General features: G+C 44.4%; 1 protein-coding gene across 1 annotated transcript in view; it reads right to left on the bottom strand.

Moving 5' to 3' along the window:
* Window positions 1-84: 84 nt before the first annotated feature.
* The window catches only part of LOC306768902 (uncharacterized protein), a 37,027-nt gene continuing 11,710 nt past the window's right edge, over window positions 85-25,401 (bottom strand). The window contains exons 2-5 of the mRNA XM_079257372.1: window positions 10,304-10,958; window positions 8,790-8,951; window positions 7,874-8,078; window positions 85-6,518 (exon numbers count right to left, since the gene is read on the bottom strand). Of these exons, the coding sequence (XP_079113498.1) occupies window positions 4,745-6,518; window positions 7,874-8,078; window positions 8,790-8,951; window positions 10,304-10,448 (2,286 nt within the window). The 5' untranslated portion in view covers window positions 10,449-10,958 and the 3' untranslated portion in view covers window positions 85-4,744. The remainder of the gene's footprint in view (window positions 6,519-7,873; window positions 8,079-8,789; window positions 8,952-10,303; window positions 10,959-25,401) is intronic.

Consider the following 25,401-nt stretch of genomic DNA (forward strand, 5'->3'; position numbering starts at 1 on the left):
ATAGCTATTTTTATGTAAATACAAGATCTTTAGTTCAATAAACATGTTTCTGTTGTTTAGAAAAGACAGGCTTTAGTATTTAGATTCAACAGTTTTATTTATTTTTACACACTTTTAAAACAGGCTGGTTTAGTTAGGTCACACACATACATCCACACATACTAACTATTAATTTAGTAATACTAATAATTAGCATCGTTGTCATCTTAACAAAAGGGGATTTTAACGACTAATCTCCTCCCTTCTTCCTTTTACTCTGTCGACAGAAACCTCATGCAAACAGGAAGGGTGGAGGGAGGAGATAACGAGTAACATCCTGCAGACAGGGAGGGACTTGTACAATAGAAGGAACATACGGACGTCTTAGTAAATGAAATGTGTTGTTAAACATCACAGGTGGAGGCGCTACAATCTCCTTAAGGAACAAGTGAAAGTTAAAGAGCTAAAATGCTTATTTGATCCAAATCCAAACTTTGACCGGGCTCACATTTAGGGGTCAGAGGTGCTTTTACTGGATGGATTTTCAGTATTTAATGTGTACTTCTGAAGTTTGACCAGTTTTAGTTTTTTCATTCTGTTAATAAAACTAAAACTTGTAAATATAGCTTCCATACAGCTTCCCAGCTAGCTGACGTTTCTGCCACATTTGGATTACTTGCGGTATTTATGGATCAGTTACGGTACTGACAAGCAATGAGCGGGCCAGGATGCCAGTTGCCAACTAGCATCTAATGGGCCAAGTTGCATGTGGCCCACATTTGGGCCAAAAAATGCACATTTTGGCCATATTAGGGTCAAACATTTTATGATATCTGGGTACTGAAGCAGGAAGAAAAGATTAATCTCCATTTATCACCTGTAACAGTATCCGCCCTGATGAAAATCTCAGGTTTTACTTGACTAATTGCCAGCAATCATCGCTGACTCAGCTAACCATTCAGTCATTGTCTTCTTTTGCTCAGTTTGTCCCAGGCAATAAAACCAGCCTGAAAGAGAACAGAGTAACAAACTAGTGAGGAATGAATTACTCCCCCCTTTTCAGGTCTATCCCATGCTTCATCTATGGACAGATGATATAGTGGGAAGACAGGAATATCATTGATAGTTGGGGATAATCTGTTTCAAATCTCTGACCAACTAATGTGAAACCGGTCAATGTGAATATTTTCAGACAGAAAAGTGCCAATTCTGATATTTGATATTTAAAAAAACAGTCCATTTGAACCCAACAAAGACGTAAAGACGAGGTTTCCCAAAGTTACAAAGTCCCAAAGTCAGCTGATGCACCAGGAGTTCAAAAAGGCTTTCAACCATCAGTCGGTTGCCCATAAACCCAAAATACCTTGCAGCATCAGGACAGCTGACATCCTAGATGCTAAAACTTCCAGTCTAAACTTGCCTACTTTTATATTTAATTACTTAAGACTAATTCTTGAAATTGTTTTTTCTTTCTCAGATGAAAAATGTTTTATTTAGCCAGGAGTTTAGAGACATCTCCACTAAAATAACACCATGACAGTGCTTCCTGGTTACCCATCCTGTCATCTCTCAGCTGATGTTAGCTCTGTGCAGCTTCTGGAAACCTGATACAGACATAAACATTTCTCCAGTCACTCTGCTCTAAAGCTCACACTCACACAGAGCGAGAACAGCTCTAGCTAAAGCTAAGTTTTATCAGTTGTCAAGTAGAAATGGCACTCAGAAACCATGGAGATATATAACCTTTTAGTTTAGGTAAACAAAAAACACCATCAACCACAACATCAACTACAACATCAACAGCTCAGTGTCACACTGGAACTTTCCGGTTTCTTCGGCCTCTGTGAACTCTGCCATCAGTCCAAGTTCAAACAAACCAAAGGCGTCATCAGAGAACGCGCTCGAGCTCTCAGAAGTCCCAGAACCTGATGTCAGGGAAGTTCATCCACATGATACCAAGCCAAGCATGAACCCAGTCTCATGTATGTTCCTCCATCATGGCCTCTCTGTGGCAGGGCTTTGCTTTTGTCTGGAGTAAGTCCAGCGTAGCTCTATCCCTTATCGGTATCCATACGGACACCTGTGTTAAGAAATTCAGACATGAAGTAATGCAGCATGGACACAGGACTTAAGGATCAGTCATCCAGACTCATCGCCGTTCATCAGGTGAAAGCGTCCCTTCCCTCGGGATGATGGCGTTGCCACCAGGCGAGATGATGTTTGAGATCTGGTCGGTTTTTTCCAACACGCTGCAATCTAAATGCACATTTGTGAAGCTCTCTAATGTAACTGACATGAAGAGTAAAAGCAAGCACTTTGCAGGAGCCGGCGTGAGATAACGTCATTTCTGGCATTTCTGATTGCGCTCCAACAGACTGTTTACTTTTAACCCAATTGGCGCACAGCAATACACGATAACAGGGCGATGAAATACAAATCTATCATTTAATCAGTTTAGATTTTAAGTGTCTGCACTGGTGCAGTTTGGTTTGGTAAACCCTGTTGCATTTCCACGGCCAACCGTACCCTTAATGCCCATTTCTGCTCCTGATACATGAGTAAATATGTCTGTTTTAAATGTCACTGCTCTCTTAATGCATCACTTATGTTGTCATAGTTGTTCACCAACACGTCCACCAGAGGGCGCTGTGTATAGTTCAGAGTTTATGTCCGAGTTTAGATGATAAACATGATGACGGTGAAGATGTTCAGGCTCAGAGTCATAAAAAATATGGAGGCAAATAAACAACGGGGGTCTGTGTAGTCATTAAATATGTGACAGTTGCTTCTTATTTGTACCGGAAACCACCAGGGAGCATTGTTGAGTTGTATAGCTGACACACAACCACAGAAGGGAAAAAAAACAAAAAAAAGAAGAGGAAACGACGGGAGAAAGCGCCAGATGAAAAGCAGCCAAAAAGGACACAGAAGAAGTTGAGAAAAAAAAAAAAAAAGGTTATAAACAACGGTAGCGGTGCGTTACTGCTACCAACCAGTGTCAGAACGTGGAAGTTAACTCTGAACTCAGCGCTGCCCCTAGTGGATAAACTGAGTTGACAACCATGCTAAAGTAAAAGACGTATGGAAGTGCGATGGCGGTGACATACGACAAAATTTAAACCATTTCTATATGTAAGGAAGCAGAAGTGGACCCTAAGGGTCCCAAACAAGTAGGAAAGATCATGGCGCCCTTTCCTGCTTTTTACCCATAGAAACGCAAATGAATTGCATACCAACACCGCCCTGCAGACGTCATGGACACGTTGATGGAAATTATGCTTTATAAAGTGTCACAAATGCATGATGGAATACCTCCACCAAACGCGCTGGAAATGAATCATTGCTTTGACATTTTACAATCAACACACTGCTTTTGTTTGGAGCAAATCTTCCAAGTTATTTTCACGGGTCAGTCCAAACCTAAACATCGCAGCTGGCTTCCGTTGTTTTTTCTGGGGTTATTATTTACACACAGACTGTTGCTGATGAAAAATATTGCTCTTAGTGTCTAATTTCAGTCTACGGCGAGCTGAATACACCAGCTTGTACAAAACAAATGGTACCAACTCTGCTTCATTGACAAAATATACTCTACTTCCGTGTCTTTCTGGCACAAAATACCAATTATTAACTCGTCTATCAAGCCGACGGCGTACGAAACATCAATAACAGCCTAAAAATAAGTCCTACTTCTTATAAGGGGGATTGGGGTCACTGTCACTGTTAAGGCCTTGGATAATCTCTACTTGTTGGGTGAGTTTTGGTGTGTTATGATTGAACTTATATAGGAGAGATGTCGATAAATGGGGAAATGTATGACACTTAAAGTGGTTAGTTTAGATGGAGACTGTGGTGAATGCGATGTATTGTTTCATCCGACCTCAAACTCAGAGTGAAACAAAGACGGGAAGATGACGTGCTCTGTCTGTTTGATGCTTTGTTTCCATCTAAAAGCGGCCATTGTAGGAGCTTCTCTCTGCAACAAGGCCGACACATTCGTCCACATCGAAGGCTGCAAACCAGCCGCCCAATTCGGCTCTCCTGTCAGACTTGTCGTCAAAACGTCCCCTAACTGAATGAATCAGTCTTCCCTCTGTCAGTCGGCATGAATCATCCACCTACATCAGCCTGTCTTCCCGTCCAAAGCAGCCGACTTGCTCCTCGGCACGTTTCCAGACCCCCGTCATCAACTGAGACGACGTGCGATGTATCTCTGGCTAAAAGGCTCGGCTATTTAAAGTCGTTCGCTTCTTTGATGAAAGGAAGGAAAAGGAAATTTCGGCAATCTCTGCCAGCCATGCTCACAGTTTTCACGCTGCATTTACGTCACGAGACTGAAGGTTGACTGAAGTTCCTCTGGTTTCCTGCGGTATTAGGGTTAAATCTGCAGTATCGTGTTAGTAAAATAAGCATTAACTTTACTGATATGTGTGTAGAGGTCCTGTCGGTTTGTGCTGTTGGTGTGTATAATCAGAAACCCTTCCGACATAGACAACTCTCCAACATGAAGTGATGAAGAACAGGGTGCTACTTTGTCAAGAATAACAGGCCTGTAGCGCAGAGGTTCGTCAACTTTTTGCAAATCTTGAGTAGAAATTTGGCACACAGCCCGTATAATTTTGTCTTTCACGTGAAAATTGGGAGAAAGTTACCACGACAACCAGCTATTTCCACCCCCATCGTCTACCCAACACCCCCGTCTGTAAATGTGACAACCTCTGTGGTTACTGAAAGATGGCGGATGGTCTAACTTGTCAATTTCCGCTCAGGACACTGTCTCCATGACGATGACAATTTTACTGGCGTCATCAGACGTTGGTGTGGTGGCGGTGGCGGTGGGAGTGCACCGCGCAAGTCCGTCCTCTGTGCCTATCTGACCTCTTGCAGGACAGTCAACGCTGTCATGGACATCAGTGTTCCCAACACCTCCTCTCCTGTCATCTTTCCTTTCCCCATCCTCTTCCTCTTCTTCGTCCTCCTCCTCCTCCACTTGACACCGACATACCTCAATCCCAGAGTCACCAGTAAGCCGCCGATGTCTATACTGGCTCTCGTCAGCTCCCATGTCGTCATCCTCGTCCTCGTCGTTGTCCTTCTCCTGCTCGTCCTCCCAGCTGGGAGGTCCGGGCTCAAAGACGTCCACGCAGGGAGAGAAGACGGTCTGTTTGGGAGGAGACTGAGTAGCCCGGGGTGAGGGAGAGAGGGAGGACGCGTGGCCTGAGGAGGAACCACCTTTGTCGGACTGGTGCAAGGCGGTGAGGGGGTCCAGAAGTAAAGCCGGCGCCGGGAAGGAGGGCGGGGATCGGGATGAAGATGGAGAGATGACCGTCAGAGCCGAGTGAGAAGCAGCTGAAGTAAGTTCAGACTCCACAGTGATGGATGGGCAGGACAGAGCTGGACGGGTGGGAGCCAAGTCGGACAGAGGACTTGATCCAGATCCAGAATCAGATCCAAAACCAACCTGGACTTCTGAAGGCAATGTTGAAAAAGGCTCCAACTTGGAGGACTTGTATGGGACCAGATGAGGTTCTGAACAGACCAACGCTGTCGGGCCCGAGTGTTGGGACAAACTGGACTCTGGGCTGGGAGGAATCTGGACTAAACCGGATCCAGGTGACAGTTCTGAGTTCTGGATTGGAGTAAATGAGGATGAAATGGGCTCTGCTTCGGCACCTTGAGCAAGAGATGTCATTAGAACGGTGTTAGTCGTTGAATCTGCGGGGATTTCTGGAGCTGGGTTTGAGATTGGGATGCACTCCGAACAAACTGAATTTGGAGATCCAGTACGCTCGGAGAGGAGAGGTTCATGATCTTGGGTAAGGGTTGTAGGTGCCGGAACAGGTACAAGGCTGGTATGTTGGTCTGGGGTCGATATGAGAGATAAAGTTCTTCCAGCATCTGAAGGCGATACTGAAGTTGAGCTACAAGGAACATGAGCTGGATCCAAAGTTCTGGTCAGACCGAGGGTTTGGAGGCCGTCGGCAGCCCGACAGCTGTCAGGAGACCCAGCTGTTGGGGCTGATGGTCCGGATGTTCTCGTGGTTTTAACAGATGGGAGCGCTGTGTCCACAACGCTGGGACTGGGGAGTGGGCTTGAGCTGCCTGTGCTGACAAACGGGGAGCACGGTGCCATGTCCAGCTGCTGCATTGTGGGAGATGTAGTTCCAAGAGGAAGGGTGAGCTGCGGAAAAGGTGAAGGCAGAGGTTGAGGGGAGGCCGCCCTGGTAACAACCGCCACGGTAACAGTCTGGCTGGGAAGTGATGAGTCCTTGGCAACTGGTTCATGGACTCCCGCACCTTCTGGATCCTCCATGTCAATGGAGACTGCCAGAGCCATCCTCTCAGAGGCGCACTGAGCCTCGTGGGCCTCCAGACAGCTGGCGGCAGCAGCAATGGTCTCCATGGTGACATCAAGAGTAAGGGGCGTGGCCTCACTCGGTGTGGAGGCGTGGCTTGTGTCCGTCTCGTAGGTGACGGGTGCTGAAAGAGAGGAGCTGCATGGAGAGGAGGGGCAGCAGGAGTCACAGGAACAACTGGAGCTGCAGGAAAAGTAAAGAATTTAATCTGGTTGAGTGTCTACGTTTATGACGTGGAAGATACATATATATAAAATTAATTACAATCAACCCGTGTTTTATTCCCAAAAGATCATAAATAACATATCATCTGATAAAACCGACATTTTACAATTTGATGGAAAATATGACCTGATTGTGAATCTAATGGCAGCAAAACATCCGTAAAAAGTTGGAACAGGAGCAACAAAAGGCTGGAAAACATCTGGGGAAGAATTTGACAAATAATTAGGTTTATTAAAAAGATTAACCTAATTTTCCTGGAACAAAGCTTTCAGGAAGACATTGGAGATTTCAGCAAGACAATGCTGAACCGAATCCCGCATCCATCATAACAGCATTGCTTCAGAGGAGAAGTCTGGCTGGTGAACTGGCTTACGTTTACAAGCTAACAGCTACTTACAATGCTAAACATTACTCTGCAACTAATGTTTATACAAGCTAACAGCTACTTACAATGCTAAACATTACTCTGCAACTAATGTTTATACAAGCTAATAGCTGCTAACAATTCTAAACATCAGCCTGGAACTACTGTTTATACAAGCTAACAGCTGCTAACAATGCTAAACATCCCCCTGGAACTACTTTTGTACGAGCTAAAAGCTGCTAACAATGCTAAACATCGGCCTGGTACTACTGTGTATATACGCTAACAGCTGCTAACAATACAAAACAACAGCATAGAACTACTTTTTACACAGCTAACAATGCTAAATGTAACTCTGGAATATTTTTTGTATAAGGTAACGGCTGCTTACGATGCTAAATGTCACCATGGAACTACTTTTTACACAAGCTAACAGCTGCTGACAATGCTAAACATCCCCCTGGAACTACTTTTTGTACAAGCTAACAGCTGCTAACGATGCTAAATGTCACCCCGGAACAACTTTTGTACAAGCCAATGGCTGTAACAATGCTACACAGCACTTTGTAACTACTTTTTCTACAAGCTAACAGCTGCTAACAATGCTAAACAACTCACTGGAACTACTTTTTATTCATGTTAACTGCTGCTAACGATGCTAAAAGTCACACTAGAACCACTTTTTCAAGACGTGTTGCTGCATCAGATTCACAATCAGCTCATATTTCAAATGATAAAATGTCTGAGATTCATCATTTGACATGTTCTTCATCTTCTACTGGACATAAAATAAGCTGATGAGAGTCATCCTGGAGAGACTCCTCCTGATTTTCTTTCGATGAGATTATACAACGTAGATGTTGACGAATATTTTTATTCAATCGTTCCACAATTTGTCCAATTGATAAACCATCAATCTTAGCAGCTCTGCTGAGGCACCATCAGTTACCTGTTGTCAGAGCTGAGGGAGGATGGGCCATCGCTTAGCGGCTGGTGAAGCAGCGGCCCATGTTGCGTAAGCAGATGAGGGTCAGCTGCGCGCGGTGGCTGCGGATAGCGTGGGGTGGTGAAAACTGAGCTGTAAGGAGGAGGAGGGGTGGAGGGCTGAGCTGCCACCTCCTCATAGGACGGCAGCTTCAGTGAAGCCAGAAAACCTAAAAATACAAGAGGAGAGGAAGGTTTGTGCAAACAGCTGTTAGACTCGTCTTTCTGCAGGGTATTGATTAGACATGCAAAAGACCTGATACCCAGATTATTTTCACCCTCCGAGTTGCCAGCAGGGGTGAAGGAGTTCAGGATATCAACACTGACTTGCTTGGTGCAGAGACTGTACTTACAAACAACACTCTGCCCTATAACATGGTCCCACCCTCTGCAGGGATAAGGTCACCCTGAATCCAAATCCAGAAACATACTAAACAGGTGTCAGACTGAGGCTCCCGTTCAGTGTCATCATTCAAGGATGGAAGCATAAAACTGGATTTTGTTATATTCTGGTGAGCTCCTCTGTTGTGATAAAAAATGTTTTAATGAAACAAAAACCTTGAAATTCCCGTAAAATCCTAAAAAAAAATCAATGAAGAGTATATAATGTGCCGCAGGATCAGAATTAGCAGAATTGCCCTTTAAGGCATGTAGGCTGTAAATTTCCACTATGTCGTCACGGCAACAGAAGCAGCACATCACTTGACAGCTGAGCGTCAGTTGCAAACAAAAGGACAAAACAAGAGTGGCTTCATTGTGTGAAGAGCCTAGACGCAACTCTCACACATCCTGGAAAACCTGGAAAAATTTTCCAGGACTGTCATTGTCATGCTGTTGTCGTATAACATGGGACATGTGTTCCCGTGACGGCAGAAACATACTGAGGTCCAGCATAGAGGAGGGGAAGGAGTTGGCTCCATGGTAGGCCAGCAGGCTGATCTCTCTCTGCCTCTGCTGTTGCTGGACTCTGAGTTTGGCTCGGCGGTGTCGGTACGCGCAGCAGCAGCTGAACAAGATGAGGACAGTCCACAGCAGCCAGAACCCTGAACACACCATAAAATACACACAACATGCTTTTATCATGACGCTTTCACATGCATAGACACAACAGATGCAAATTAGCTTGTCAGTTATAATCTGGCACGCAAGAGTTTATAGATGTTCTTCACCATTAAATAAAATAAAACTTTATCCTGGCTGGCAACGTGGAGTTACAGGACAAACTCCAGTCTGTAAAGGCAGCTGTCCTGCAGGTTTTAGCCGTTTCTATGCTTCAACACACCTGAATGAAACTAGTAAAGCATCGTACACAACAACAAGCTGTTGGAGCTGTTTGGTTATATTGTTGGAGAATAGAATAGAATAGAATAGAATAGAATAGAATAGAATAGAATAGAATAGAATAGAATAGAATAGAATATTCTGTGACATCATGGGGTCACAGAATCCCAGTCTAAAAAAAGTCTCTCATACCAACTTGTTTAGAGTTTTTAAAATATTTGGTTGCAGACATTTCAGACATTTTATTTTGGACAAGTATATTAGCATTAGCTACCGTATGCTAATCAGACATTTTATTTTGGATGAGTATATTAGCATTAGCTACCAGAGGCTAATCAGACATTTTGTTTTGTATGAGTATATTAGCATTAGCTACAATATGCTAATCAGACATTTTATTTTGGACGAGTATATTAGCATTAGCTACGATATGCTAATCAGACATTTTATTTTGGACGCGTATATTAGCATTAGCTACCATAAGCTAATCAGGTTTATAAATTTTTTTTCTGAAAGAGAATATTAGCGTTAAGTAACATCGGCTAATCAGACTCCTACATATTTTTTCTAGAAGAGAACTTTAGCATTTGCGACCATAAGCTAATCAGACATTTTCTTTGAATGGGTATAGTAGCATTAACTAGCATAAGCTAATCAAACTCCTACACATTATTTCTGGAAGATAATATTAGTGTTGGCTAGCATATGCTAATCAGACCACTATACATTTTCTCTGGCGGAAAGAATTAGCATTAGCTAACATTAGCTATTCGGACTTCTAAAAATGTTTTCTGAAACAGAATATTAGTGTTAGCTAACATAGGCTATTCAGACCTCTATACATTTTGTCTGGCGGAATGAATTAGCATTAGCAAATATAAGCTAATCAGACTTGTACACATTATTTTAGGAAGAGAATATTAGTGTTAGCTAGCATTTGCTAATCAGACCACAATACATTTTCTCTGTTGGAATGAATTAGCATTAGCAAACATGAGCTTATCAGACTCGTACACATTTTTTCTGGAAGAGAATATTGCCATTAGCTAACATAAGCTAATCAGACAATTGTAGATTTGGGGTGAATTAGCTTTTGTGAAAGTACAAAACTTACACCAGAGCTCATAGTAGTACGTGCAGCAGCCTGTCTCTCCACAGCAGTGTCCTGTCTCACACAGGTATCCTCCGTTAGCATTGGCCCCGGGGCAGTACCGTGGTCTCCCCAGCAGGGGCAGGCTGCCACCTGAGTGGTACTCCATCGCACCCCTGCTACACCCTGACTTAACCCCAAGCCACAGCTACTGGCTCACCTTGAGCCGCTAACACGCCGTTAGCCGCTAAATACTAAATCACAGAGTAACTACATTTTTAATTCATTTGTCTTCTGGTAGAATTTCGGCTCAGGAGAATAAAGTTTTGTTGTTTGTTTGTTTTTTTTTTTATAGTTAATTTTTAACTAGAAACTGACAGTATTTAAAAAGAAAATGAGCCTTAACGACATTTTCTTTTTTTTTTAGGATCACAGTGAAGCTAATGTTAGCCTGGCAGTGATATTTCTTTCTTTTTTTTTTTTTTAAGCGACTAAACTCATCTGATCTCGGGTCCGTTAGCACCAAACAAGACTAGAAGATGGATCCTCCAGGTGAACAGATTCATCAGATGTAAAAGATGCAAAGCTACTTCTATAGCTAAATACTGAGTGTTCGGGGCAGTAGGAGAGGAACTGCTGATGGACGGAAATGGGACAATGGCCAAGAGGAGGTCCTGAACTGCAGAGACAGAAAACAAACAAACAAACAATAGTTTATTGATAAGCAGCAACACAGTCACACACACAAGCCACTACAGGCCTGATTGAAATTCATCACCGCACCGACTCAAACCTCAAGAGACACAATGATGCCACTCTTTCCCTATCACACACACACACACACACACACACACACACACACACACACACACACACACACACACTTGTTAACATGCACTCACTGGGCCCTGATCTCGGCCGCCATGAATGCCGAGTTCTGACCCACCATCAGAACTCAGATTTGAATGTTTGTATTCAACTTTGTTAAACCCTGATAGGTTAAAATATCTTGATTTATTCTAAAAATGTAAAAAATAAGACATAATTCCACGTCCTAAGCTGAAGGATTGCCAGCTTTCCCTTCTGTCTTAGCCTCACCACCATCTTTTCTGCAGATACTGCAGTTTTAAAATGTTTTATTGTGTTTAAGGCAAACCACTGTGTCTGTCAAAATTGTTGCTGCGTCATGAATTAGTTTTTCTAAAATTACATCTTATTTTCATTATGTTTGCAAGCCCTTTGCTTTTTTGAAAAGATTTTTTAAAAATGACTGACAAAAGCAAATTTAACATTTGGGAAAGAAAACAGCAACGTAAAGCTGAAGACGGTTAGTGTTTGTAATGGGGAGTTGTTTCTTGAAGCACGAAACACAACAACAAATTAAAAAAAATTAAAAAACACAACAACAAAACACAGTCTGTTGTTGTCTTTGTGCTTTATACTTTGTGTCTGCTAAGTTTTTATTGTAAACAGCAGTGAGATATTTTCAATAGTTTGTGGTTTATTTACCACAATCACATACAATGTCTTGGGTTTCCTTGGTAACATTTTTAGGTTGGTTTATTTGCACCTTTCATGTACAAGACAATTTAAAGTGCTTAACATAAAGCTTTAAAAACATGACAGATGGTGTGAAAAAGCATAAATGACAACACACAGCAAAATCACAATAAAATCATAAATTATATTGAAATGATTAAAAGCAACATTAATTTTTACGTGTTTTTTCTTTACTACATGACATAGATGTCCACAAATCAGCTGTTTCAGAGGCGTGTTTAGTGGCCATTTTTCCCAGTTGGTGCAACTGGAACATGAATTACCTGGTCATGATGTCATCTGGAGACAACTTGAACGCACCATGAGACCCTCAGAAAGGCAGACATGATGATGATGTTTCACTTATTTTATGAGGCCGACGCTTCTCAGGAACGTAAAAAAAAACATGTTTTCCTGAAAACTATGGGAGATTTTCCTCGTGGGCTGCTGCGTTCACGCTGCACAACTTCAGGCTAAAACCAGGTTATTAACTAAAATCTGCGTGTTTAAAATGACCGTTGACATTATCAGTTCAGTGTGACCTTCATCATGCTGAGGTGAACGGTATGCGTTTCTGAGGCGACACAAGATAACACACTGCTCTGAGGATGTAATAACCAAGTTTCATGTGTGTTTATTCATTTGGAAGTTCTTGCACACTGGGAACAGGAGAAAGTATTCCCAGTTAAAGAGCGGAATAAAAGAGATGAGAAAAAGCAAAGCAGGATGTTAACAACGTTCTTTTGTGCAGACGTGACTTTTGTACAAAAACACGTAAAGACACTGGAGCCCAGTTCGTCTGTCCAGAGTCCTGGTCCAGTTTGACCAACCAGTACCCGCAGTACTGAGTCCTGGTCCAGTTTTACCAGCCAGCACCCGCAGTACAGAGTCCTGGTCCAGTTTGACCAACCAGTACCCGCAGTACTGAGTCCTGGTCCAGTTTTACCGGCCAGCACCCGCAGTACAGAGTCCTGGTCCAGTTTTACCAGCCAGCACCCGCCGTACAGAGTCCTGGTCCAGTTTTACCAACCAGTACCCGCAGTACTGAGTCCTGGTCCAGTTTAACCAGCCAGCACCCGCAGTACTGAGTCCTGGTCCAGTTTAACCAGCCAGCACCCGCAGTACTGAGTCCTGGTCCAGTTTAACCAGCCAGCACCCGCAGTACTGAGTCCTGGTCCAGTTTAACCAGCCAGCACCCGCAGTACTGAGTCCTGGTCCAGTTTAACCAGCCAGCACCCGCCGTACAGAGTCCTGGTCCAGTTTGACCAGCCAGCACCCACCTGAACCCGTTAGGATGATACCTGACACGTCTCACTATGAGCTCCAACCAACTGATGCACAACCTGGGACCCAAACCGGCTCGTCTTCACTGCAGTTCTTGTCTTTATTCCTTCATATCTTTAAAGTGATGCTGTTGTGTTGTTTATAAGAACATAAGGTTTGTTTACACACAGACTGGGTTTGGATCGGACTGATTTAAAAGAACTAGAAAAGCACTCGGAGAGCGCAGACCTCCACCAAGCATATTGTGATTAACACTCAGCATAACTTCAAAGTTAGCTAGAATCCAGGATCTCAGCAGGTCAGTAACATGACTGCCTCTCTGAAATGCTCCTTGATGCCCAGAGTCTCTCAGTAAATGGTTCACCAATCTGCCCAAAATGGTTTAAAAAAATCCTGCAAAGACTTTGATGATTCCACCAAACAAAAGGACATGAAAATATATTTGGCTGCAGTGTTTTGACATGAAGAAAACCAAACCATCATTCTACGTGCTTCATAGACCATTCTCAGTTTCGTCACAGACCACGGGACTTGGGCGTTGGCGTTGCTTAGGGGTGGCAAAAAGAGAAACAAACCAGGCTACTGGTTGCTACAGCTTGCTTTACATGTCAAAATAAATAATGGTACATTGGTGCCGTGTCTTTAGATATTCCAGTTGGATTCCCAGAGATGGATTTCATTTTCCAGACTGCCTCCTGACCCTTAGTGTCGTGTCTTAGAGTTGCTGCCATCAAACCAGATAACTGGAAGCCTCTTAGCTGTGTTAGCAGCACTTTGTTGCTGTTCAGCAGCAAATGAACCAAACACAGAAGTTTCTTTCGGTGTAAATGCAACAGTGATGACAAATTCACCGTGTTGTAAGTGCAGATATGAGAACGGGAGTTTTAGTATTAATAACAACGTAAAATAGCAACATTTTCTCAAAGTAACATCAACTCATAAAGAGACGTCTCTAGTCTTTACATCCCGTCATCTGTGACATTTTATTTGTTTTTAACACACCTTTGACATGAAGAGGAAATAGTTTGGGCAACGTTCTGCAGCTGGAGGTCTGATATCCATCCTGCCATGAAAAATGAATAAAGTTCCAACGACTTCTAAGCTCTGGTGAAACCGACTAGGTCACTGTAAATGTTGTGTTTAGATAAATCTGGTATCAGAAGCCCTGTTTCCACCGACAGGTGCAGGTAGGGACTTTTTTTTTCTCCAGCATACGGCCGTGCGCACCACGTAGCAGGACAGTGCGTGCACCAGACAGAGCAAGTGAGAACGTGCGGCCTCCACTGACTCGTGAGGCGAAGCGTAGAAACAATTCAGCGGGATTAGTTTGGATCTGAAGGAGCTGGTGATGGTTTTTGGAGTGTAGGCTGGGTTAATACGCAGCACGGCTGAGCTGCCGTCTCCTTGTATTCTGACGCAGGAAGGCACCACCGAGGGAGCCGATAAATTGCTGACTCAGATGTCAGAGCGATTAATAGGGCTGTTTTCATCGACAAAAACTGCAGTTGGACCTGAAAATAAGGTTCAAAAGGCGCAACAGTCAGTGCGCGTAAATCCCACTGAGGCGCTAAGGTTCGTGACATCGGTCTGTGTCTACGTACGCCTTTCAGGAAGTGTTTGACCAGCGACGGAACAGCGATGTCAGCAAAACTTCCATGACAAGATGAGATAGCCACAGCGCAAGTCTTAATGGAGCTGAAGGCCAGATTCCTCTCCAACAACATCTGGATGAAGGACAGGACACAGGGCAGCCCGCATGCTGGGGGATTTATTCCTCTTTACAAACACCAGCACTGGAAAGCTGACCACTTAGACGAGAAGGAAGCCCTCGTTGACGCGGCCCTCATGTCCTGGATCATGCACATGACCTTCTGAGAGAGACAGAGCCTCTCTTAACTTTTCCCACTCAGCAGGCAGGCCCAGAGGCCCTGACCTATCTCTGGGTATCTCCAGATCGCTCCCCCCGCTTGGAAGAGCGCGTCCGTGCACCACGGAAGTTGCCACATTCAGCCCAACAGCAGCTACTGTTGACACGGAAACCACGATGCGCTCCGGAGCAACGACAATCACTGCTAGCTGTCCTTTCCTGATCCGATATCGGACAGGGGGGATCAGTGAGATGGGAGGAAATGCATGCAGCAACATCTAAGACCACAGTGGCGAAGAGGTCCACTTTCGCTCGCCCAACCTGCTCCAGATCTGTGAGACTAGATCAGGGTGGAGGCTCCAATTGTTGTGTCGTGGACCTCCCCTTGACATTATGTCCGCTCCTCTGTTCAGGATGGCGGGGATATGCACCGTTCTAATGGAGAGCAGGTATGTATGAGCCGTCTGGCCCCGTCCAGCAGCTGTGTGGAGCGCACTCCTCCCTGACGGTTGATGTAGGCCGCCGTTACTTTGTTGTCCATGTTGATCCTGCAACAGTGGGGCAAAATGCTGGACCACCTCCTACACTGTGAGAAGTTCCAGCAAATTTATGTGGAGAGACATGTGGGCCGGCCATTGTTCTCCCACTCCCACCACTTGGAATTGACACGCCCTCCCCCCCCCACTCAGAGAGACGTTCTGAGAGCGGGTGTGCTTGTGTCGTTTCTGCTGATGTTGCCATAGGAACAAACCAAGACAAGGCCCCTGGAGCCGGAGTGTCCTCCAGAGCGACCCCTTGGGGACGTGGCCGGAAAGGGCAGAGTACTGGTCTCCGAAGAGCGTTTTATGTACAAACTCACATCCAGACATTGCCAGGGAGACGTTATGTTGAGCTCAGCGGTGTCAGCCTGGACACGGCATAGTTTATGGGGCGGCGAGCTGGGCTGACAGACATGAATGTCTGAACTTGCAAAAGTGAGGGGAAACACGGAAAAGTGAGGGGAGGAGTCGGTGCTCACGGGCCAGATGACTGATTTTGTATGCATCGCAGGAATGCACTGCTTTGATAATGGGAGACAGCGGCGCTCGGTAACCGATAGGTTAACAGCGGCCAGTCTGCTGAGCGCGGGAGACGGTTGAGAAGCGGCTACGTCAAAGACAGTTGGTCTAGTGGCAGGACGTAAATCAGGAAACATGCTCTTCAGAAGAGGGTGTTGACATTTTATTTCAACATTTAACACATCCCCCATATCACATTCGCGCCCGCGCCCCCCCCCCCCCACACACACCAGAGGTGCGGCTGGGACATGTGACAGGTGTCTTCTGAACCTCTCGGCTTCCTATGCGGTCTTCTAGAGATGTGCCAGGAGGGACTGGAAGTGAGGACCGAACAGCCCGTCCGGGCTGATGGGGCCTTCCTTCTTCAACTCCTCAGGGACGGAGGAACAGCCAGATGGTTCTATGAATCATGCGCTGCCAGGCAGTCATGCGAGCAGTGACTACTGCAGGGGCTGCGCACAGGTTCAGGATGGCGCTGGTCGCGTTAGCGATGTCGTCTGCGCGGTCGGCAAGGTGGTCAGGTTCCTCTGCCATTTTAGTGATGCTGTAGGCCAGCAGCTCGATGTTATTCGAAGCGGCTGACGCCCGGTAGGCACACTGGTAGGAGTGGTCCAAGAAGCGGGCTGTGAGTTGATCTTTGGGCGTGGTGGGGTGGACATCCAGGACGTCTACAGACTCAAGAAGCACAGGCTCTTCCGACAGGAAGGGCGGAGCGGGGCTAGAGCTGTTGGATCCATGGTGGGGGGCAGAGTTGTCCAACTCCCACCCAGCGTCGAAAAGGTCAAGGGCCAACAGCTTCTCATCATATCACAGTTTATGCAGAAGTTCCAGCCATCCATTTCCTGCCGCTCATCCGGGATCGGGGGCAGCAGCCTAAGCAGGGAAGCCCAGACTTCCCTCTCCCAAGCCACATTTGCCAACTCTGCGGGGGGGATCCGAAGGCGTTCCCAGGTCAGTCGAGAGATATAATCCCTCCAGCGTGCCCTGGGTCTTCCCCGGGGTCTCCTCCCAGAGGGACGTGCCTGAAACACCTCACCAGGGAGGTCCAGGAGGCATCCTGACCAGATGCCCGAGCCACCTCAACTGGTTCCTCTCGATGCGGAGGAGCAGCGGCTCTACTCTGATCTCCTCCCGGATGGCCGAGCTCCTTACCCTATCTCTGAGGGAGAACCCAGCCACCACGACCGAAAGCTCATGACCCTCAGAGATGAGGGTAGGAACGTAGATCGAATGGTAAATCGAGAGCTTAGCCTTCTGGCTAAGCTCCTTCTTCACCACGACAGACCGGCGCAGAGTCCGCACTACTGCAGACGTCGCACCGATCCGCCTGTCGATGTCTCGCTTTTATGGCAGAGGTGCTGATAATTTTATTCTTAAAATTTTATTGGGTTAGTATCACTGCTGACTTTTCACCAAGAAGAACAAATTCTGACACCAGAACTCATCCCTCCGAGGTTGTGTGCAGCAGTAACCACTGGAGCTGGAACTGTGTGTAGATCTGGTGTTGGATTTGTGTGTAGATCTAGTGTTGGATTTGTGTGTAGATCTGGTGTTGTATTTTTGTATAGATCTGGAGATGGATTTGTGTATAGATCTGGTGATGGATTTGTGTATAGGAATTTGAAATAAATGTTTTGTCTGAAACTTACTTGTGTGTGATAAATGTCATTTCAGGTTAGAAATGCTGGTTTTGTTTCATAGGCTGGATTAGATCTAGAGTCCATGGTGTGCGATGTCTAGGCCTCCTCCGTGTTAAAAGAATGACCAACACCCTGGTTGTTTTTGCTTTTTCATGTGATTTTTGAAAGTCTCCATGACAATGATGTCGCATACAGGCTGGTCTGTGTTCATGACAGTGAGCGTAACAACACACGGACAGGTCAAGCGTCTACACAGTTCTTTGTGGATGATCTTGTCTAAATTATGAAAGTTTTCCGGGTTCACTTGAAAATCTTTGGACTGGAGTTCAGCTATCATTTTATCATAGAGATGTTTCCGGAGAGCTTCACAGAAATCCGGGGTGTTTGGTAAGCGGGTTTTTTTGAAGAGATGTGAAATAAGTTTGTCAACAGTCACGTCCACTAACAGCCTGCACGACCTTTCCTTGTCTGATTGTTGCTGTTTGCTTCCATCAGACTTTAAGGAAGTCGTCTCACCGCTTTTGGACTTTGGACTTTTGGGCGGGTCTTCTGTCACAAAATCTTCATGACGTAAGCAAGCACATCTGCAGGACTTTTTGTTCTTTTGAAACATCTGTAGAAATCTTCTGAAGATGGAGGGCTTGTTTGTTATTTGCTTCCTGAAAGACCATGCAATTATTTCATCCGTGAGCGGCTTCTCTGAGCCCTTGAACACCTCCGCAATCAGCTGTGCAAAGGACATGCTTTTGCAAATCTCCCTGTAAATATGCTTTTCAAGATGCTGAAACTTCTCTGGAGGGATGCTGAAGTCTAGTTTTTCCACTTCGGTCCAAAGTTTCTCAAACAGACGTTGTTTTGTGGCTTGATAGTTATCTTGACTGCATAAGATATTTGCTTTTCTAAAAACAAGGAGCGTCAGATCGACCACAAGTTTTTGCACCAGCACTCTGCATTCGGCTTCTTTCCTAAGCTGGTGCTCATCCTTTGTTTTATTTGACTGCAGTGAAGTTACTGACCTCTGTAGCTTGTAGGGAGCTAAATGAGATGATACATCCAGGTTCATGGACTCTGCAGAAGCGGGTAAGTCCACATGGCAAATCTCTTCTTGTTCATCTTCTTCCATGGAGTCTTTCAGTTTGAAACATGGACAGAGTTCCTTCATCCTCCTTCCTGCTCTTGGTGAAGGTCTTTTATCAGTAGATTTTACTGATACGTCCCTCTGGGCAGACATTTCTTCTTGGTGCAACTCTGGGACATCCTTATCATCAGAAACTGATTCCTGGACGTTCATGTCCACCAAAGTGGTCTCTACTTCCTCCTCTTTCCTGGAGTTTTTCTGCACTTTTTTGCATTTAAACATTTTCTTCATCCACATTCCTACCTTTTTTACAAGACCTGGGGGTTTACTGACCAGAGGAGCGGTCTCTTCCACACTTGTTTTATTTGGAACTTCCTCTATCTGCAGAGAAGAGGCAGGTTCTTTCTCCACTTCTGGTGTTGATTTATCTGCAGATTTAGTTGACTGGTCGCTTTTGTCCTCAGCCATATCTTGTTGGTCCATCTGCTGGTCGTCTTTATTGATAGAGATTGGTTCAATGATGTCGGTGTGATCAATGTTGCAGCACGGCAATAATGTCTTAATCATCCTTTCTGATGTCTTTTGAGACCATTCAACTTTGCTTTTAGGGAATGGAGACCTCTCAGGATAATCGTGTTTCTGCAGAGAGGATTCCTGTACATCCTCTGTTGCGAATCTGTCAGCAAATTCAAGTAATTCCTCCGTTTTTTGGTCCATGTCCACGTCATCTGGCTCTTCAGAAGCTGGTTCCTTGATGTCCATGTCCACAGGGACTTTCTCTATTTCTTGCTCCAGGTGATCTTCAAATTTTTCTTCTGTGCAGCACTGAAAGAAATTTTTAATTTTCTTTCCGACCGTTTTTGGAGACTCATCTGGCTCTTCAGAAGCTGGTTCCTGGATGTCCATGTCGACATAGACTTTCTCTATTTCTTGCTCCGGGTGAACTTCAAATTCGTTGTCTTTGTAGCATAAACAGAAATTTTTAATTTTCTTTCCAACTGCTTTTGGAGACCCTTTCGCCTTACCTTTTAGGAATGAGGCTGGCTTCTCCTGACTGGTGATACCTGGAGAATCCAGCTGAAAAGGTGGGAAAGGTTTAACCTTGTCAAAATCCTTCCTGTTCTCGTCAAAAGTTTCTTCTCCATCCATTTCTTCTCCGTCTTCGTTAAAAATAGTTGGTTCCTGGATGTCCTCGTCCATGGTTTGTTCGACTGTTTCTCCACTTGATTGCCTTTGAGTTTTTCCCAGATTGCACATGCTTTTTGATAAGCATTTTCTAAACTTTTTGCACATCTGAGTTTTTTTCCTGGAAGAAGCAGACACTAAAGTGTCACGGATATATTTAATGCTGTCTGACATTTTCTTAACAAGTACATTTGTCAAAGATTCAGTAGTTGCTTCTTCTATTTTTGATTCCAGCTCAATGACCTCCATAAAAGTCTTTGGTATAGTGTCTTCGACGGTGGTCAACATTTCCTCCCTGGAAACTGTGCCTTGATTTTTCAGTCTCTCCTGGATTACTTTTACAGTAATCGATACCAATTCAGCCAGCATTTCATTGGCAGCATTCTTGGTTTCTTCGTCTGGATGACCAGACCACAAATTCATCCACTGTTTTTGTGAAACCTTAGAAAAAAATGATTCAATCACTGGCCTAATCATGTGGATTAAAGCCTGTGTCTCTCTAATCTCGTAACTGCTTGTATCTTCCATGGTAAACTTCTTTCTTTACTGTTCTAATAAAAAATGTGTTTAAAAAATTAGAAACTCCTACAATTTCTCACACTGCTGAATGATGCACGAACAGGAAATGAGAAAACACCTTTGACAACCCAAGATAAAAGGTAGGAGTAGATAAGCCCCGCCCCTCAGAACAATGATGTCACGGTTGCCATGTAACACTGTCACATCAAAGCAGTTCTATGTTCTATAAGCCCCTCCCCCACCAGCTCACTGTTGCCATGGCAGTGATACATTCCTAATTTCAGTCTGATGGAAACAGACATTCAAAAGTCTATGATTTTACTACTGTTGTTATTTTAACTGACTTTTTACTTTTCTACTGTATCATAAGAATATTTTAATATCCACATACAGAATGTCCGTGAATGGTTTTTCTTTCCAATTCAACTATTTTTAAACTGTTTTCTGGAATAAAATTAAATAAACATCTTTAATCTTGAACTGCTTTTTATAAAATTGATTGCGTAGATGTGGCATGAGTCCCAGAATGATCGTTGGCACCTGAAAAATGAGGTGGAAGAATTTGGATATCAGCTAGAAATTAATCATTATCCACCACTTTGATGTACAATGTGTATATATGTATATAAACTCCTCCGTCACCCACCCCTCCCATCTCCCCAGGTTAGGGCGAGGGGTCGGGTTCTCAACCAGAGTCCTGGGAGGCTCCTCTTCAGTATCTTAGCTGTTCCTAGGACTGATCTTTTCTGGACGGAGATGTCTGATGTTTCACCAGGTATCTGTTGGAGCCACTTCTCCAGTGTGGGGGACACGGCCCCCAGTGCTCTGATCACTACTGTTGCTTTCACCCTCCAGGCCTCTCCAGTTCTTCCTTGAGGCCTTGGTACTTCTCCAGTTTCTCCTTTTTCCTGATATTTCCATCATTGGGGATGGATCCATCGATCACTACGGCTTTCCTCTGCTGCTTATCCATGATCGCTATGTCCGCTGGGTTGGCCACCACCATTTTATCTGTCTGGATCTGGAAGTCCCAGAGGATCTTGGCCCTCTCATTCTCTACCACCTTGGGGGGAGTTTCCCACTGGGACTTGAGGGTCTCCAGTCCATATTCTGGACAGATGTTCCTGTACACTATGTGGCTACTTGGTTATGGCGCTCCATGTATTCTTTGCCTGCCAGTATCTTGCACCCTGCTGTGAGGAGCTGGATTGTTTCAGGGGCTCCTTTGCATTGTCTGCATATGGGATCCTGCCTGGTATGGTAGATCTGGGATCCTGCCTGGTATGGTAGATCTGGGCTTCGATTGCTCTGGTGCTCAGGGCCTGATATCAATTTATAAATCGGGATTAAAGAAGTAAAAACTAGAAAAGCACTCGGGAGCACAGACCTCCGCCAAGCATATTGTGATAAACACCCAACATAATTTCAAAGGGATCCAGAATCCAGGATCTCTTCCGGATCTCCACCAAAATTTCATCATTTGTTCCTTATGACACCCCCAACATATCCCAAAGATTTCCTCAGAATACATCCATGACTTTTTGAGTAATTTTGCTAACAGACAACCACACAAACTCTGATGAAAACATAACCTAAAATAAAATGAAATCAGTTCTTGGCTGTTCAGACTGTCATTTGCATCGATTATGGAGCCCTGATGGATATAAAGATATTATGCAAATGAATGCATTTGCACTAAAACAAAGTAAAATGTAGTTATTTCACTGCTCCGACCAGCCGGTGATAAAAATGTGCCGAATGTGGAACCGAAACTGAAATAACTGCTGCTTTACGCTTCTGTAAACACCGTTTATGAGAACAAATTAAACCTCATTATGCCAACAGGAACCAAACAAATGATGCACGTTCTCCTCTGAATGTGAAGAAGACTACATGAAAATGTACCGTACCACGTTGATCTGACAATGGAACCAATAAACTTTGCTTTTTAACGGGGTTGCTGGAAGATTCGACTCCACACATGCAGGTAGGTTGCACCAGGTGATGAAGGGTTAACACTCCTCTGCGACATGTTTCAGGGGAACACACTCCCCCCTGTCAGAGCTGTGAGAGTCTGCAGCTGCACAAACACAGACACACACCTGGTCGTATCGACCAGCAGAAGAAACTTCTCGACGACGATCAACGGCAGTTTTACAGCTTTTCTAAACGTCAACTGAAGCTGCAAAATTAAATTTAAATCTTGATTTGCAGCTTCATCTTCTTAAATTCTGAATAACTGAACATGCATCATATTTTATTTATGTAACAGGTGACATCTCTGCTCAGAATAATCAGGTTTAAAGATTTTTGCCTCCTTTGCTGATGTTGCAGCCACCGTGGAGCAACCCACGCTTTCCTCCGCTAATGCAGGTCTAAACGTCCTCATGATGGCAGCGAGTGGGAGGATGAGCGAGGACACGGGGAGCCAGCGTCATCCGTTTGTTCACTTGTCTTTTTTCTTCTAAAAATCAGCTGCCGTAACCCATCGCTGACAAGAACGCAACAATCAGCCATGAAGACGCTCCATCTACTGTCAGGGTTATAAAATAAATTAAAGCTGCAAGCGGCGGAGGTTCCGGTGACGTCATCGTCCAGCATGGCCGCTTAGACCGATAGCTCTCTGGCGAATTTGCAAAATTGTCCCGTACAAGTGTCAAAGTTTCATTTTTCTCGTAATAACAGACAAGGGTTAAACGGGACAACAATGGGAAAAAGAGATGGACGACAAAAGACTGCCAATGAAGAAAGACAAAACGAAGAAAACTCAGAGAATGCCTCGGAGGTTAGCAATGGCGCTACTGTTAGCAGGGCCTCGAACCTCCCTGATGCCTCAGTGGTGACTATATTAGAGGAACTACGAGACTTCCGTAAAGATTTACAAGATTTCAAAACAGAGTTGACCACTGTAAATCACAGGATTGCAGAAGCTGAAAGTCGCATTGAAAATTTTGAAGACCGAGTCGGAAATGTGGAGCATGTGCTGGCCAAAATGTTAAAAGTCATGAATGAGCAGGAGAACAAGCTAATCGACCAAGAGAGCAGAGCTCGCAGGGTGAATTTGAGACTGTATAATCTCCGTGAAGGGGCTGAAACTGGAACAACGATGATTGAATATGTGGAGAAATTATTAAGAGACAGTCTGGACATTCCCCAAAGCATGAGCCTTGGTATTGAGAGAGCGCACAGGGCGCTGGGTCCCCGTCCCCGGCCATCAGAGAGTGGAGAGGAGAAGTCACGCTCAATAGTGGTGGGCTTTGCACGTTTCACAACAAAGGAAGAAATTCTCCGCAAAGCATGGACTAAAAAGACTGTGCTCTGGGACGAAAGAAGGATATACTTTGACCAGGATTATCCCCCGTCTATTCTACAGAAGCGTAAGGAGTATGTTGAAGCGAAAAGAGTTTTGAAACGGCACAACATTCGATTTCAGACCCCATACCCTTACAAGCTGAGAGTGTTTTACGATAACGGAACCCAACTGTACCAGTCAGCAGAAGAAGCAACTACAGATATGATCACCAGGGGCCTGCCGGTTAACAAGGTAACGACGCGGGAGAGTCTGACGGAGCAACTGGCACGGTCGGCATGGTCAACGGCGGGAGGACAACAGCGACGTGATGCTGGAGACGCACGAGAAAAAGCCATCCGGGAAAAACTACAGATCTACAGGAGGCCTACATCACCTGTCAGTGAGCAATGAGGACACGAGGTTTGTTTATGACACGATGTGTGGTAATTAAAAATATCACCCATCTTTTTTTCCCAATAAATGAGGATTAAAACCAGAGAGACATGTGACTTATGGTAACTAAAGAGTGGACACAGAGCTGCCGTAGGGGCCCCCCTCCCTTAGTGAGAGGAGGCCCTCCCCTACTTTTTGACGATTTTTCCACCTTACTGCAGGGTCAGTTAGAGGAGACCCCTACCTTGGAATCACATTTTTATGTTTTTTTCTGTTGTTTCCGCTGTTGCGGTTGTGTTTTTTGTCCAGAGTTCTTGTTTATTCAGGGAGTTGACCATTTACTAAAGCACTATGACACTTTGTATTTTGGATTTGTAGGATATGAATAATGACCAGATAAAAATTATTTCATTTAATGTGAATGGGCTAACTAACCCGGTGAAGCGTTGTAGAATCCTAACCAAAGTTAAAAAAGAACAAGCTCAGGTAGTATATTTTCAAGAAACCCATTTAAATGACGATGAACATGGAAAGCTAAAGAGGATGGGATTTACAAATATGTTTTGTTCTTCTTACAAATCTGGCCGCAGGCGTGGTGTAGTGATCCTTATTTCAAATAAACTAAATTTTGAAAAAACGTTTGAATTAAAAGATAAAGAGGGAAGGTTTATACTTATTAGAGGTAGTATAGACGGTAACATAGTTACCTTTATGAATGTTTATGTGCCTCCAGGGAGCGAACTAAGTTTTTATCAAAAAATTGTAAATATACTGGTTACTGAAACAGAAGGCTTTTTGATATGTGGTGGAGATCTAAACATTCGTCTGCGGCCAGAACTAGATAGCTCGAAGGGGAAAATACCAGATTCAAGCACTTTGCATGTGAAAGTACGCGCACTTTTTGAAGAGGTTGGCCTCATTGATATATGGAGGGATCTATATCCTAGGAGGCGAGATTTCTCCCATTATTCGGTTCCACATTCCCTTTATACAAGAATTGATTACTTTATAACTTTTTTGAAAGACAAAGACAGAATTCAGACATGTAACATAGGGACAATAGATATAAGTGACCATGCGCCTTTATATTTAACAATAAATCTAAATATGAGCCTGTGGTGGAAAATACTCTGGTCTTGAGAAGTTGTAATACATCTAAGAGTCAACTGTCTTCTTACAATGAACATTTTATTATAAACTAATACAAGCACACGCTGGAGCTTGGAGAGAGAACTCTCTCTGCAGATGCTGAAGTAACACCCAATTA

Source organism: Telmatherina bonti (assembly GCF_933228915.1).
Source record: "Telmatherina bonti genome assembly, chromosome: 18".
NCBI lineage: Eukaryota > Metazoa > Chordata > Actinopteri > Atheriniformes > Telmatherinidae > Telmatherina > Telmatherina bonti.